General features: G+C 51.7%; 1 protein-coding gene across 1 annotated transcript in view; it reads right to left on the bottom strand.

The window, feature by feature from the left end:
• Positions 1-10,580: 10,580 nt before the first annotated feature.
• Positions 10,581-16,189, bottom strand: part of AJUBA (ajuba LIM protein) — an 11,768-nt gene continuing 6,159 nt past the window's right edge. Inside the window, exons 2-7 of the mRNA XM_004698897.2 lie at positions 14,987-15,054; positions 14,824-14,886; positions 14,007-14,137; positions 13,872-13,923; positions 13,160-13,228; positions 10,581-11,984 (exon numbers count right to left, since the gene is read on the bottom strand). Coding sequence (XP_004698954.1) covers positions 11,859-11,984; positions 13,160-13,228; positions 13,872-13,923; positions 14,007-14,137; positions 14,824-14,886; positions 14,987-15,054 — 509 coding nt within the window. The 3' untranslated portion in view covers positions 10,581-11,858. The remainder of the gene's footprint in view (positions 11,985-13,159; positions 13,229-13,871; positions 13,924-14,006; positions 14,138-14,823; positions 14,887-14,986; positions 15,055-16,189) is intronic.

Here is a 16,189-nt window from a genome sequence, read left to right as displayed (position 1 = left end):
CCCGGAACGCGCTCCCGGGTCGCGAACGGCCGGTGAACGCAGGCCCGGGCACCCGGATCCTGGGCCTCTGGACCCCTGGCTGGGCTAGGAGGCAGCGCCCGGAGGCGCCTTTGCCCTTGCTGCTGGGTGCTCCCCACCCTCACCCCACACTTCGGGGCAAGCGTTGAGAGCAGGAGCACCCTCGCTGCTAGCTTGTTTGAGGGCCTTCGTTCCCGCCGCCTCGCCGGAGGAAGGTGCTACCAAACCCGACTTAGGGATCGGGACAACCGAGGCGCCAAGAAGCCGGTGACTCGGACAGGAGGCCGTGGGAACGCCGCCTGGGTGCCCCGGCCCCGCCCCGCCCCAGGTCATCTTGGGGTCCCCGCGAGCCTCGCTCTGGGCTCGACTTTTAGGGTGCCCTCCCCACAACGTCGTCGTCCGTCGTCGCCCTGGCTCTTCTGCCTCTCCTTTCCAGGCCGCCTGGAATCTTTGTCAGGAAGTGAATGCTTTTTAAAAATAAGATGATCCGGTGCTAAGTATAATGCACCCGCTCCGTCAAATCGCTGGTCTCCAAGAAGCTGACAGGTAGCCCCGGTGACGGTGAAGGCGTCCCAGGGGTTGAGGTGCTGGGGGGCACCTTTTCCTTTAGTGCCTGTGAAGAGAATTCTGCTAGCAGTGGATCAAAGAATGGTAGGATCCAGTGTAGACATTTTATATCCTCGGTCACCTCATCAGCTGCCACCCTCCGTGCTGTATATTAAACTGCCGTCATTTTCTAAGGCTTTAAAAAAATCACTTATGCTTCCTCAGCCCTGTATGTAGTGCAGCATCATTAAATACCAGGCATAATGTCCCTAACAAGCGACACTTGGAACAAAAGAGCAAGCATGCTTTAGTGACTCACTTGACCGGAAATCTCTGAGAATGTCTCTTTCCGATTTGCCGAGTTTTCCAGTGTGGTACTACAAAGCTGTGGCTAGGCAGCTCTGAAGTGCTTGGGGAACGAGGAGGCAGAAGGTGCAGAGGCCAGACTTCAGGTGGGAGGATAAAAGGGAAGCCTGGATTGAATCTTCACACGTAATTATCTATTCTAGCTCTGTCTCCAGCAAGCTGTGTGACCTTGGGCAGATCCTGAACTGCTGGGAGCTTCGAGTTCCTCATCTGTCAAAAGGAGGAAATAACAAGAGTCCTACCTTCTCCAACCTCATAGTGTTGATGTAATGATCAAATGAGATAATGGCTGAGAGAGCGCTTTGGAAAGACTATGAAAGTGAGGTGTTTAAAATGGACATTTATTAAGCATTCAGTGCCTTGGGGAGACACAAAGATAGATACGACCAGGTGTCCGCTCTGAGGAAATTAATGATCTAATTGAGATAACACCTATGTCTATGGGGGTGGGATGACACATAGCAGGAAAATAGGTGTCAAAAGAGCAGTTGAGACTATAAATATTAGAGAAATTTGAAGAAGGTAAAGGGTTTCTTGGGCAGTAATAGAACAGGTTTTTTGGGGGGGTAGGGGTAGGAAAATGTTATCAAATTAATCTTGTCTTAACTGGCCTTTAAGGGAGAGGACCAGTTTGAGTTATTTAGAACGGTGCAGACAGAGATCTAAGGTGCAGTCTTGGGGTCTGGACCAGCAGATGGCTAAGGCTCCCCAAGACTGGCCAGTCGTCGACTATAGACTGTCCTGACAGTTAAACATGCAGCCACCCCTGTGAAAAGGATCTTCTAATCAGAATTGCTGGAGAAGTACTAGATCTATTCTCTCCCCCCTCTTGCTGACGTTCCCTTGTCTCTCCCCTCCTCTTTTTCCTGATTAACAAACAAGCAAACACACAAAACAAACCAGCCGCCTTAGGATTTAGTTGGCACACACTATACGAAGCGCACTGTTTGATACATTTCCAGGTAGGCGTACATGTGTGAAACCGTTCGCCACAAGGTGGTGAACAGAGGCAGCACCCTGAGAAGCTTCCTCTGCCTCTGTAATCCCTCTCCCCCACCCCTCCCTGCCCCAGACAAGCAGGGATCTGCCTCCTGTTGGAATAAGGTGCCCCCCCACCCCCATGCAAACGGAGTCAAATACAGATGTAAGCCTGTTGTTGTGGGGTCTTTCACGCAGCATCATTCCTTTGCGATTCATCCAGGTTGTTGCTCCATCAAAAATCCTTTTTAGTTCATTTCTGTTTTATTGTTGAAATGAAAAAAAAATCCTTTATACACCCTTAATTTGGGGGGCTCGGTATTTAAGTGGGTGCTTCCTCCATGGCCCCTCTCGTGGCTTTGTATAGAGAATCATTTTGACCACCCCATAGTGCGGAGACCTTAAATAGTTCCATTCGTTCCGTGAAACCGTTAACCTTCACAGGCCTGTCCCCTCATCTCGCTGTCCATCTCACCTGCTATGCCCTGTGCAATGCACAACCACTCACTCCGTGCGCTTTGATGATGGAGTCAAGAATAGGCTGAAGTGATCCAGAGCCAGGCTCCTGGGGGGTAGGGCGGGGACGGCCAATTAGGCCTAGCTACAGTCTCACAATGTCGCTGGACATTCTGCTCGTGATTAAGCCTCCTGAAAACATGATATTGTTAGTTTCCCGTCACCTGTTGTCTTAGTGCTTATCAGTCCCGAAGTTATTGGTGCATATGCAAGTATGAATACAGGTACATACATATCCCCCTCCTTGTACAAGAAATGTGGCATACCATATACACTGTTCTATACCGTGTTTTTATTACTTCAGAATGTATGCTAAAGATCTTTAGGAACCAGGATATGTGACCCGATCAGTGGCATTTAGTACCTTTACCATGTTAAATAACCACCACCTTGTTCTTGGTCTGGAAAGTTTGCATCACCCCAAAATAAAACCCCATACCCATTAAGCAGTCACTCACAATTACCCCCCTTCCTTCAGCCCCTGTCAACCACTAATCTGCTTTCTGTTTCTATGGATTTGCCTATTCTGGGTATTTCATATAAATGGAACGAGAAAATATGGGATATTGTACAATTTGCTTCTTTCACAATTAGCAAAATATTTTCTGGAAATTCATCCACATTGTAGTACACATCGGTATTTCATTTTTCACGGCTGCATAATATTCCACAATATGACTCTAAAACAATTCGTTCATTCATCTGCTGATGGAGATTCGTGTTATTTCCTTTTTGCTATGAACTATTGTGTCCGGGTCTTTTGTGGACATTTTTATTTGAAGCTCACCAATTCCTTCAGTTGAAATAAAAGCTGACTTTCCATTCCTTGGGGGTACGTACCTAGGAATATACATGAGCATGAGTCAGAGGGTACTTCTATGTTGAACTTGTTGAGAAATTGCCAAGCTGTGTTTCACAGTGACTACGCCATTTAATGTTCCCACCAGCAACTGGCAAGGGTTCCCATTTCCTCTCCTCGCCAACATTTGTTTTCCACTCTAGCCATTCTCTTGGACATGACCTGGTCATGGACGGTTATGTTTTGAACTTGATGATGAATGTAAATGGGAGTCTGATTAAAGTCCACTTGGCCTTTCAGACTCGGACATTCCTTCGCCGAGTTATTTCGCGTTACAGAGAAGAATGGAGAATTGCCAAGAACATTGCAAGGACTCTGCCTCCCAGACTCTGCCTCCCACACGCTAGCTAGGACTCAAAGTGGATTCAAAGAGAGAGAGACTCCAGGTGAGGGGGTAGGATTTCACATATGTCGCTAACGGAAACTTTGAGTGGAGTAGGTTCTCACCCTGAAAGTTTGGGTTTAAAGGACCAGTTTCAAAGCTAGGGCATTAAAACAGCCATAAGAGCTTGGAATTATACTTCACTGAGCCATTGTTGAGAAACATCTGAAAAATCAGTCACACCACGGCTGAGGTAGTTGAGAGCCAGGAGTGGGAACTCTGTGATGGGATTGTGAACCCAGAAACTAGCTGCAGGAAGATGAAGTTGTACAGGCAGCCAGAGCGGAGGGATACGTTTCAAGAGTGTTTACTGGAAAAATGAATGCAGTCTGAGCCGCAACTATTGACGATTAAGCTCAAAAAAATTTCCTGCCCATTGTAAGGGCCTGATTTACAAAGGAAACAAGTGGGGAAAGAAAATAAATAGGCAATCAACCTATGAACTCAAGTGTACATTTCAGAACAAATGTTCATCATGTACTTTTTTAAAATTTTTTATAATTGCTTGACACTTCTGAGGTGATTTGAAACCCAGCCCTTTGTGGCTTCAAGGGTCGTCTGCCTGGTCAGAATTCTGTCATCCAAGTTGGAATGAGGAGAGTGACGAGGTAGCCTTTTCAGTAAATGCTGCCGCCACAACTGGGCATCGACATAGGGAGGAGCTAGGCTTCTCCATGAGGCATGATTGTGAGGTAGCTGGGGGCAGTACACAGCCTGGCGGAAACTCTGGATCTCAAAGAAAAGCTGAGCAGTTTGGCTCCCAAATAGAACAGATTGAAACTGTTTTTCCCAAAGGCATAGGAGGTAGTAAAGGAAATTGATTCTGAGGAGAGAGGCTAGAATCATTTTGGAAAGTTCGGCCCGGAGCACACCACGTACAGTAGAGTGTTGTAATGACTGATTATGATGCTATAATGCAAAATCACGTGCCATGCTGAGTGTGCTCTGCATTGTAAACCGATGGGGACTCGGCCTTATTCTGAGAATTCGATAGGAACCAGTGTGGGAAACAGACCAACCACAGGGCATTTGGTGTTTCGTGCCTGGGATGAACCGACATTGTGAAATTTGAAGCACCTTCTGTGATGAAGGCATTATGGAGAGAGGAAGTCAGCAACATCACATGCCTTTACCTGAGAGAGGCTTTGCTAGACTCATTTGCATTATGCAATGCTGGTAGCTAAGTAGAGTTAAATATCACATCTGAAATGCCCAGGAAGTGATGGGTTCCCTTACAAAGTTAAACTTCAGCACAGGGAATTTGGCAGTAGATGCTTCTCTTGAGCAGCGTGTAAAAAAAACGAGTTTATTGACTCTTTCAAATGACTAATAAGAGAAACCTCTGCAGGATCATCCAAGCCAGGGTTACTGACCCAAAGTCAGGGGGGAGCCAGGTAGGAAAGCAAGGTGTGAAGGGTACAGGTATAAGGATAGTGGGGACTCGGACAAACTCAGGAGGGAATGCGTGGCTTAGAGGGGCAGCCATCACTCGGTGACAACCTCTTGTTGCCATGTGGGGAGGGAGGCCCAGGAGTGACAGATCTGATGATTCAAAACTCAGCAGCTACGTCTTTGCATATCACATCCAGATGTTTTGGGAGATCTCCCGAACTATCGATGTTGGCAATCTTACTTTTGTCATCGCTAATTATTACTACCGAGGTAGCGCACACACAGCGTATGAAAACAGCAATGTAGCCCAACCACAAACATAGTCTAACTACCAGTAATACCTCAGTGTATGTCTTTTTAAATTTTCCCCCATAGCTTTTTTTAGATTTTTAAAATAGGATCATCCCGAACCTATCTATGTTTTAAAAACATCCTTTGATTGTGAATTATGTGGCAATTCACATTTCAGGTCATCAATTTTGTATTCAACAGTTCAAGCTACTTATCAAAACCCCCTCCCCATTAGTTTCCCCTACCTTTACATAGGATTTTATACACTGTACTTTTTTTAAAGTTAATATGTTTAAGCTTTCCATCAGTTACTTTCATCTCATCTAATCCTGTCATAGTCACACATTTGCAATGTTTTCCAATTAACTCCCAAATGTCCTTTACGGTAATTTGTCGAAACTAATAAGGAAGCTGGGGCTATGCTTTGTATTTGGTTATGATGTCCCCTATGCTCCTCTATAGCAATTGTGACTTTCTCATTCTCGTTTAATCATATTGGCTCGATGAAGGAGACCTGGCCCGCTGCCTGCAGAATGCCTCACTCCTCTCCTGGATGTTTCTGGTTCCTTCCTCCTCGTGTCCTTTAGTTTGTTCCTCTGTCTTCAGCATTTCCTGGGAATGGATTTCTTTGGGGAGGCAGGAAGCAAACATTTACTAGGTTGGGCTATATACTCACTCTTGTGTTAGTCTGGGTAGACTAGAAAAACAAATTCATAAGTATCATATGTGTATAAGAAAGAGCTTTATATACAAGAGCAATTGAATATTGAGAAAACAACCGGATCAAGTCCATGAGTCCGCTATTAGCCCATATGTCCAATATCAATCTGTAAAGTCCTCTTCAGACTCACACAACACATGCAATGACGCCGAATGCAGGAAGATCACAGACCAGTGGGTGGAAAGTCTTGTGGATCCAGTGGCAGTGGAAGCATCTCAGTGCTGGCATGGGTCTCCACGTGGCTCCTCCAGCTCCAAGGCCCTGGCTGCCATCAGCATAGCTCCATGTGGCTTGTCAACAGGAATGTCTCACAGGAAGTGAACATGTGTTCTGCCTCCAGCCATTATTTATCGCCTTAGCCCCTCCAAATGAGGTCATCAAGCTGCGACCTGACTGACAGGCTAGACTACCCCTTCACTCCTAAGTCTCAATATTGACAATAGACTTTGTAACTACCACAGTCACAACCCACCAGAACTCATCTATCACGAGTGATTCCAGGACACAGGTGACGATTCCTCCCACATAGTTAAGAATTCTGGCCTCAACTCCACTGTGTTGATCACTTGGCACTGTGCAATGTCCAATTTGCCATCACCCATTTCACCAATTACTAAGCATTGCCTGAATCAATTTTATTCGGGGTCACAAAATGCTATTTCCCAATTTGATCATTCCATCTACATAAGGGGCCCCGGGAATGTAATGCTCACGTGTTCCCTGCGATCCCCAAGGTTGGTGGTTTGATACACCAACTGCTCCTTGGGAGGCAAGATGGGGCTTTCCACTCTCCTACAGAGTTAGTCTCTGGGGAGGGAGGGAACAAAGAGGAGCTGAGTGGAAGGGCTCAAGTAGAAAGAAAAGGTTTTGAAAATGATGATGGCAACATATGTATGAATATGCTCAATGTGTGGATTGTTGAAAGGGCTGTAAAAGTCCCCAAGAAAATGATTTTTAAAAAAGAGTTAGTCTCAGAAACCCACACGGGCAGTTCTAAACCCAGTGCATTTGGGACAAGAGTTAGCCTGTGGGCCACCAACTTGTGACCTCCAATCTAAGCCAAATGATGTCTCCCGGTGTCCTTGCTCGGCCCCTTGTGGCATTTTGCTCCTAACATTCGATGACTGCCCTTGTTGATAGGCTGCTTGTCATCTTCTCAAGGCATCTGTGTGTCCATTTGTCCCCCTGGATAGACGGTCGTCGGTCCAGGGCAGGGACTCACCTTGCAGCATGGTTCTTCGGCCTCAGCTAATATACTTCTACCGCTGCTTTGGTCCCTGCTAATTCTGGTTACCTAATTAAATAAATGACCCACTTACATGAACCGAACGTTTTCATTCTTTTTATTTTTTAAGTTTTCCTTCTTGTCTCTTGTGTTCCTGAGCTTTCCCACGACAACGTCCCTCCTCTGTCGGACATGATGGAGAGTTGGCAGGTCAATCTCCACAGCATCACTCTGGGGTCCCTGTCATGGAGTGGGTGGGAGTAAGTTATGCATCTTCAAAAGCTGGAAAGTTGTCTTTAACTTCTAGTATTCAGCTGTGTTCCACGTTCTCACTCATGCCCCCCATCTCATTTGTACGATGAAGTGACTGTGTTAGGTAATTGCTAAATGTGTGCTGTAACCATCGAGAATGCAGCCTAATTAGTACTCTTTAAAAATGAATATATATAGTGGGTAGCCCTGGTGGCGTCGTGGTTCCTCGATGACTTGTTAACTGCAAGGTTGGCAGTTTGAAACCACTGGGGACATACAGGAGGCCTTCTGCTCCCATGAAGAGTTACCGTCTTGGAAACCCACAGGCCTGGTTCTACTCTGTCCCATGGGTTGCTGTGAGTCGGCACTGACTAAATAAAAGGAAAAAAAAATGAATATACATATATTTACAGTTCCATCACTTCAAGCAGAACTGTACTATTGCTACCACAATCAGTTTCCAAATATTCTTTTTCTACATGGACTCCTTGACATCCCCTTCACCACCACCCCTTCACCATTGTTCCCTCCTCCCCCCAAAATCCTTATTCTACTTGCTGTCTCTATGGGCTCATCAACCCTGGGTTTCATATATCTAAAAATGGGAAAACCTAACACAACCTCCAGAGGGTGACCTCAAATGACATGACACCTCTGAGACACACCCTATTTGGACAAACAAAAACCAACCCATCCCATACAAACCCGACCAGGTCCAGCGTGCATCGTAGGGGGAATCCACTGACAGTTTTAGCTGTTCCAGTCGGATTTGCCCCTTTGATCTTCTGCACGCATCTCCCCAGTGCACTCTGTCTAGTGCCCACTCTCCTCCCACCCTCAGTTGTATGGGGAGTTCTCCGGAGACGTATTCCCTATGTGGTTCCACAAGCGAATCTTGGGCTCCTGCTGTCAGCCATCGCCTTCTGCACACCGGATTCTCACAATTTGCGCTCTGGTACTGATCCCTCCTTCGACTTCGGATCGTATGGGTTCCAATCCTTCGGTGACTGATGATGGTGTGCTTCTTCCATGTGGATTTAGTGGGCACCTCAATTAGATGGCTGCTTGTTTGGAAACAGGCCTTTACAACCCCAGACGCTATTTTATCTGCTAGCTGGGCACCATTCTTCGCCACATTTTGCTACAGCACCCATGTCTTCTATGTTTTCTTCTTGAGGGCGAGGATCAAGATGCAAGAACTAACTGTTCTTAAGGTAACCAGTACCCTTTAATAGGTATTCCTCAGGACACCATCACTCCTTCTTTGGATGGTACTAGGAGCCCATCACACAGGTCAGCACTGCCCTTCCTTTCCAAGGGTGGCCAGGTTTTTCGTAAAGGAGGACCCACAGTGGACAGAATGAGGACCCTGCTACACTTGGACTGCAGTAGCCTTTATGTCCTCATTAGTTAACACTCTGCTCAGTATGTGCCACGTCAAACCACAGGGCTGGGTGGGACTGGGGGAACTCTTCCTCTGGGACTCCCTAGGAGAGGGCCAAGTGACCCTCCGCTTGCTCTGGGGTATGCATGCCTCTGAAAAACAATGCAAAACACAAATTCCTTAGCTCCCCTCCCCTACCACCCCCTTCCTCCTCTCCACTTTCCAGTCCTTTCTGTAGTTCAGTCTCAAGGACCGCACCTAACTGGCTTTATATGCCTGGAAACAGCTCTCTCTACTTCCGCCTGGACAGAGGGCAGTCGGCTGGGATGTAGATGAAATCTCAGCCATTTGCCTGCGGCCTGGAGAGGCCTCCGAGGTGGAGGTGGTGGGGAGGCAGTCCAGACCCTCCATAAGGCGGAGAGGGGGCCATCAGCAGCCTTGTCCTTCAGGAATGGGCCTGGTCTGAGCCTGATCCCTGTCTTGGGACCCTCCTTTGAAGAGACTCCTAACTCCCCCACTCACTCTCTTTCTCCATTTCTTGACTATTAGCTGTTGATGAGAATCAGGCAGCAGGGGGGCTCATAAAGTCCACCTTTTGCTCTATCCTTGGCCTCCTCCCACAAAACGTACGGCGCAAATCAACAAAACGTATGGCGTAAATCTTTCGCCATCAAGTGCAAACCGTGAAGCCCCCACTACTAAGGATAAGCCCCCACTACTAAGGATGAGCCCTCCCTAGCAAACAGGAAGCCCTGCTCTCCGACAGATCCCTAGGTGATGAAGTGGAGCCGGGCTGCTCTTCTGGGTCCCTCCTCCTCAGATGTCATCCTTGCTCCCCACCCCACCCCAGGCAGATGGGTGGGAGAGTAGCCCCAGTGGCCACAGCAGTTTGGGTGCCCCAAGGCTGGGAAAGAGCAGCAGGGATGAGTCAGCCAGGTCAGGGATGGAGGAATGGAAGCACATGACTGGAGTAAGAAACCAAGGAATGTGGAGAGGGCAGGTCTCCAGAACAGGATGCACTTGCTTCTCTGGCCCCCCCACCCACCTCCCCCCATCCCCGGCAGCCAGTCTGGTGTGGACCGGTCTATCACAGGGTTTTTTTCAAATCACCCTCCCGGTATGGCCACTCAGCACTGGTCCTTAGTGGCCCATCGTCACGGGGTTTCTACGGACTGAACCAGCACAGTTCAGAAGCAACCCTAGCTGCCATGCTGTTTCAGACCGTCCACCCCTCCAACAAAACAGCGCCTTCCTCCGTCTTGCTCTCAGCCGTCTGGCTCCCTCAGAGGGTCTTCTATGCCATTCCCAAGAGAAGCCACAAAGGCAGCTTTGAATCACCCCCAAACTGGGGGTGGGGACACAGCCCTCACCACCCCGGGACGGCAGAGAATGAAGACGAAGCATCAAAGAGCAACAGAACTTGTCGAAAACCAATTCACCCGGAACCATTTACTCTAAAATATTTACGGCAACTGAGCAGACTCGCCTTTTTTACTCTGTCTTCGTCTGTGTTAACCTTCTTAAGGGACTCTGCCACGCCTCCTGCTTGTAAGCGTATGCGGCCCTGAGCAGCAGGGCCAGGAGTGAGATCCCTTACATTCTTCAAGGGATCAATGTGTAAAGAATTTAGAAACAAAGGGATACACAAACTATCTGTAACGAAATATATTTATTGCTAGAAACATCAAAACTTTTTTTTTAAGTGTTTGAAAATAGACACAGGGGTGGGGGGTGGTGGGAGGAGATAGGAAACCATTTCATCATTTACAAGGTGCTGCAAACCTGATACAATTTATAGTAACTCAGAAGTACTCTTGGAGAATAGATACAAATCTGTGGGGGGAAGACAAACAAGAGGAGGCCGCCTAAGTGGATATAAAAGCACCCAAAGGGGGGCTGAGCTTTAGGCAAGTAATTTAGGGTCCTTATGTGAACTGAACATTCAGCAAACATATTCTCAGTGATTGATTGGCTTGAAGCAATCTAGCTCTAGAGAACTGTTTTTAGCTAAATTGACTCAGAACTCAATCAGGATGGTTTGCTCCCCACCCCACCCCCGGGACCCCAGAAGTGTGGCACTGCAGTAGATATAATCCTGGGGTTCTTCTGAGAGCTGGTAGGCCTAGAGGGATGAGCTCAGCTGGGTAGCCACAGGAGGGATGGCACCAGGTGTGCATTTGGGCCAGAAGCTCAGGAGCGTGCCAAGCCTGCAGCTCCCTGGATGCCCCACTATTACTTCGCCAGCTGAGGAGGAGAGGAACCAAGGCTAGGCACCACCCCCGCCTCCCCCAGACCCACGTGAGTTCCCTGAGAAGCAGGCCCAGCCCAGCTGCCTGCGTGCCCGCAGAGGGGCTGCCCAGCACTGCCCCTTGGAGGGCACAGGCCGAGCGCACGCACTGGTGGATCCAGGCTGCAGCTCTGCTCGCGTCCAGATGCAGAGCTCAGGCTCTGTGGCAGGGCCCTGGCTGGTCCCTTGCCCTACAGGGGGGTGCCAAAGACAGGGGAGCTCCCGCGATGCCCCTTCACTCTGTGCCACCCAGAACATCGCTCGACTCGTATCCAGGCACAGCGAGACACAGATGAGACTCCCATCTTCAGAACGCACCCGACCCTTCCTCCCTGTGTGTGACTGACCGTGTGGCCGCGGCACCCAGGCCGCACTCCTGGCTCCCTCCGGGCAAGGCCAACCAGCCCCACTGGCAAGGGGATGGGATCATCGGCACCACCCCCGCGGAATGTTGCAATCTTTGGGTCTCTGGCCCGAGGGCCCTCCCCGAGGACTCTCCTCCCAGGCCCGTGGTGCCGAGTGCATTCCTGGCCGAGGCTCGCCTGAGGGGTCCCCCGGCCAGGGGCCCTCGCCCGTCCAGTGGTGAGGAGGGCAGCAGTGACGTCAGTGGTGAGGAGGGCAGCAGTGACGGTGGCAGCAGGTCAGATGTAGTTGGTGGGGGGCTGTCGGGCGCTGAGGCGCTGCATGTGACAGCCGTGACAGAGCAAGTGCCCATCCAGGGGGAAGCAGCGGCAGCCCTCCTCGTCACTCAGCTGCATCCGGCAGTCCTAGGGAAGGAGGACACCGGGATCGGCCCAGACACCGGACACAGGACGCCTGCCCTGCTCCCCACTGGGCTCCTGACCCCTGAAAGCAAGGTTTGGGGAGTGAGGGATCCAAAGGGTTGGACTCCAAGCGACACCTAGGGAAAAATACCTCGGCCAGACACCAGGGGTCGCTGCAGCAGCAGAAATAACGAGCGAGGGCCTATTTCTAGTAGCTAACTGGAGTCTCTTAGCCCTGCAGTCATGAGTCTGGGGAAGCCAGATTCAAAGGGAGACTCCGTCAAGAGCCAGAGCAGGGTGAAAAAGAGATTGGTGAAATGAGAGCACCCCCCCTAGTTTCCCATGCTCTACATCTGTCTATACTAGGGCTCGACCCCCGACCCCACCCCCAACCGCCAGGTAGTTTCAAGTCAGGAAAGGTGTGCCTGCCTCCAAGGGGGTTCTTTTTCACCATGCTTATTCAATCGATATGAGAAGCAAATAATTAATCCAAGAAGCTGGCCTGTTGGACGAAGAAGGCGCCATCAGGAGTGAGAAAGACAACTTCCTGGGCGCAGATGACACCCCCCAGCCCCCACCCCTCGATGATGCTGCCACACCGGGAGCACGGCTCTCCTGGTGAGTGCAGGAAGTGGCGGTCAAGAGAGCAATGTGTTGCATGGGCACACCTATTACCAAAGACGCCTGAGAGGTGCCGGAGAGCTGGGAGGCCACCTGACCCCAAGCCCTGTGTTTTCCATGGTCTCGTGTGCGTGAGAAAGCTGGGGAAGAGCTGGCGCCGCTGGACAGCGCTGCTGGTGAAGGGCAGTCCCGATCCCGTGGGCTGCCAGAAGACGGAGTGAATCTGTCTTAGAAGAAACAGTCAGGGTGCGCCTCAGGAGCAAGGGTGGCGGGACTTGGGCTCATGCGTGTCGGGACATGTTAAGAGAAGAAGCCAGTCCCTGGAGAAGGACATCATGCTCGATGAAGTGGAGGGTCCTCAAAATGGAAAGACTGACCACAGTGGCTGTGACGATGGCCTAAAACATTGCAGGGATGAGGAGGGTCTCACAGCAGTAGGCGGGGTTCCATTCTGCTGAACAGGCGGCTGCCAGTCAGAACCCCTGGCCAGCAACCAACAAAAGCCACCATCCAAACCAAGTTCCCTGCCCCAGTCCTGGCTGCCAGCACTCACTCACCTCACAGTGGTAGCACTCAAAGTGGTAATCCCGGTCCATGGAGATCACCCTCACAATGTCCTCGCAGCCCTGGAACACACAGATGCCCGAGGGTGACCGAGGGAAGAGCGTGCACAGGACCCCAGCCCCTGGGCTATCATCCACAGCCTTGGGGCGTCCTCAGTGGGCTGACCTCTCGTGTCCCTCCAGCTGCTGCTGCGCTGACGCGCTTGCCCCCACCTGGCCCCAATCTCTCTCTGCACAGGGTCTGGGCTCTACCTACCTCTGCCAGCTGCAGGCCAAGCAGCGGAAAGGGAGGGCAGGCAGCGGGAATGAGGCAGGCTAAGCTGGGGGCCAGGTTCTGGTCCCTCGTGGCTTGGGGCTGGTCCCTCCCTCCTTAGGCACACTCTGCCATTTCTGGGCCCCTCCCACCAGCTTCACCCCACCCTTTTCTAGCCCTCCAGTCGGGGACTCTGTCGGCCCTGGCCTCCAAGCCTCCTCTGCTGGACTAGGATAGAAGAAGTGGCGCCTGAGACCAAGGGGGTTGGGAGACATGGCCGGGCCGGCCGGATGTGAGGGTCAGAGTGGTGACCGAGAGTAGAGTCACACGGGAATCTTCCCAGAGCACATTCCTCGGCACCACTGCTTCTGGCAGGAGGCCAGGCAGCCCAGCTCTGTCCCTTCCCCAGAGATAGCGGCACTCAGCGCTGCTGGAGAGCCCACAAACACTGACCTCTGAGGGGAGGATGGGCTGGCCACAGGCTGCACACTTGGGGGCATAGTTTCTGTGAGAGAGAAGGGAGAGATGAGCTGCGAGACTGAGAACCCACAGGGCATCGCGGGGCAGGGCGCGGGGTGGGGGACGCACTTGTGGTAGTCGGTGACACAGTACACCTGGTTGGAGAAGTCCACCGTGAAGGGGATGCCATCCAGGCACTTGTTGCAAACGATGCACCGGAAGCAGCCCGGGTGATAGGACTTCCCCATTGCCTGCAGGATCTAGCATGTGGGGGAGAGGGGAAGCTCTGTAACTACCCATTACACTCACTACCTGTGGCCACCACCAACTCCTCCAAGCCTGCCACCCTCCCCAAACAACCCCAGGGAGGTGGAAGGGTCAGAGGAGATTTGAAATGGAGACAGCACATCCTGTCTCCTGGCTTCTCCCCACTGGCCGCACCTGAGGGGCTTTCAGAAACCACCAAGGCACCCAAACCACAATCCAGACAGGTTCGGAATCACAACAGCAAGCCTGCATGCCCCACCCATGACATCACACTCCGGCAGCGGGGCAGACGCAGGCATTGGTAGTACTAGTATTTTAGCTCTTCCTAGGTGAGCTGCTGGCTATCCGGGGCTAAGAACCACCGATCTAATCTCTCCTGTTTACAGGAAAGAAAGCTGAATTCCACTCGGCCAGCTGACAGTCAAGAAAGAACTACGGCCCAGGACCCCAATGCCTGGATCAGATGGCAGAATTAGGGGGAGGGGGCTAGGTCATGGATGGGGGAGGGGGTTGGGTCATGGACGCTGGGGATGGCAGGACTGGGAGGCCGAATGATGATCCGGTGGCAGAAGGAACCCAGTGTCGGCAGGCGGGCAGGAGGCGATGTCTCATTGGCTCTCTGCCCGTGCAGCCCCCCAGGCCCTCCATCCCCGAGCCCAGCTGCGGACACCTTCCTTACCTTTTCCAAAATCAAGTGACCACACACGCAGCATTTCTCAGCTGCCTCCTGAAACCCTGAAAACTGCGGAGGGATAAGAGGGCGGATGTTACCACGCGCGCGCGAGTGGGAGGGGCCTCAGAACGAAAGGAGCCCATTCCAGGCCCCGGGGACCCCCACTCACCAGGTAATCCTCTTCACAGTACACCGAGCCGTTGACGCTGTAGAAGGCCTTGCAGCGCAAAGTTCGCCCTGGAAGCAGAGGCGGGCCTGGAGCCTCCATCGGGGCTGACCCCCCCCCCACACTCCGGGGGCAGGTATCCCGATGCCTCAGGGTGTGTTTCATCCTGGACTTTATCTAGTGTCCTCGCTCACCACACAACCATCCCATCTGACGCAAGACCAGTTTGCTTTGGCGTCATTCCAACCAACTTCCCTTGTCCTCTGCTCACTGCTGCTCCAGCCCCCGGGGTACTTATGGGGGGGCCACTTGGGCAAGTCATTGGAGTGAAAAAGGCCACCAGCAAGGAGCCAGCCATGCAACTTGTGTAGAGAGAGCCACATGGTCACAGGCCCAGCTGGCCTCTGGTCTTCCTATCTAGGACCCTCTGGCTCTCAGCCCTCCTGCTTCCTCCGGGGACAGGCTCCAGGGAGGTCAGCAGATATTGGAGTTACTGCTGGGGACAAAGTGCTTCATTTGGGAGTAAACCCAAACCCCTTTCCTGTTGCACCAGGCTGTTTAGAGGGAGCTGGTGTTTCCCGGGTCTCTGCAAACAGACAGGCAGGCCCGCTCCCTCCTGTGTCCGAACTGACAAGGAAGGTCTGAGCAAGTTCTCCTTTCCCACTTCGTCCCATCCCGCCCACCTCTGCCCAGGGGTTCACGCAAGCTGACTTCAGAAAGCCTGCTCCAGGAGAGGCCCTGTGAACATGACGGACAGACAGCTGAGACGAAAGAGAGCCCAGATGGAAGGTTGAGAGAAAGGCTGAGCACTGGAGTCAGACAGGCAGAGATAGGAGATTAAAGGTTTAGCAAAGGAATCAGAATGGGCAAGCAGCAGGGACAGGGTGAGGTGGGAGGGCTGGGCGGGGAGCCCCCCCTCCAAGCCGGGCCTCCAGAGCTAACAGCAGTGGGCATTCCTGCAGCGTGATGTCATCAGCTTGGCATGGCCCGGTGGCCTGCACTCTCGTGAGGTGGCTGAACTCTGACCAGCCAAGAGAAAACCCCCCTCTCCGCCCCCCATGGCTCCCCACTCCCCTAGCCCACCCCCCACCCTTCCCACATTCCTGTCTTTCACTGTCGCCCCAGGCAACTCGGCTGCCCAAGACCAAACCCCACCAAGGAGAGACCAGCAGCAGGGCTGGGGCGGGCGGGAGTCCAGGCAGGGCT

Source organism: Echinops telfairi, unplaced genomic scaffold (genome assembly GCF_000313985.2).
Source record: "Echinops telfairi isolate 266 unplaced genomic scaffold, ASM31398v2 ScPeMD7_18;HRSCAF=68, whole genome shotgun sequence".
Taxonomy (NCBI): Eukaryota; Metazoa; Chordata; class Mammalia; order Afrosoricida; family Tenrecidae; genus Echinops; species Echinops telfairi.
The sequence above is the reverse complement of the archived record's forward strand: the minus strand, read 5'-3'. Positions and strand labels throughout refer to the sequence as shown.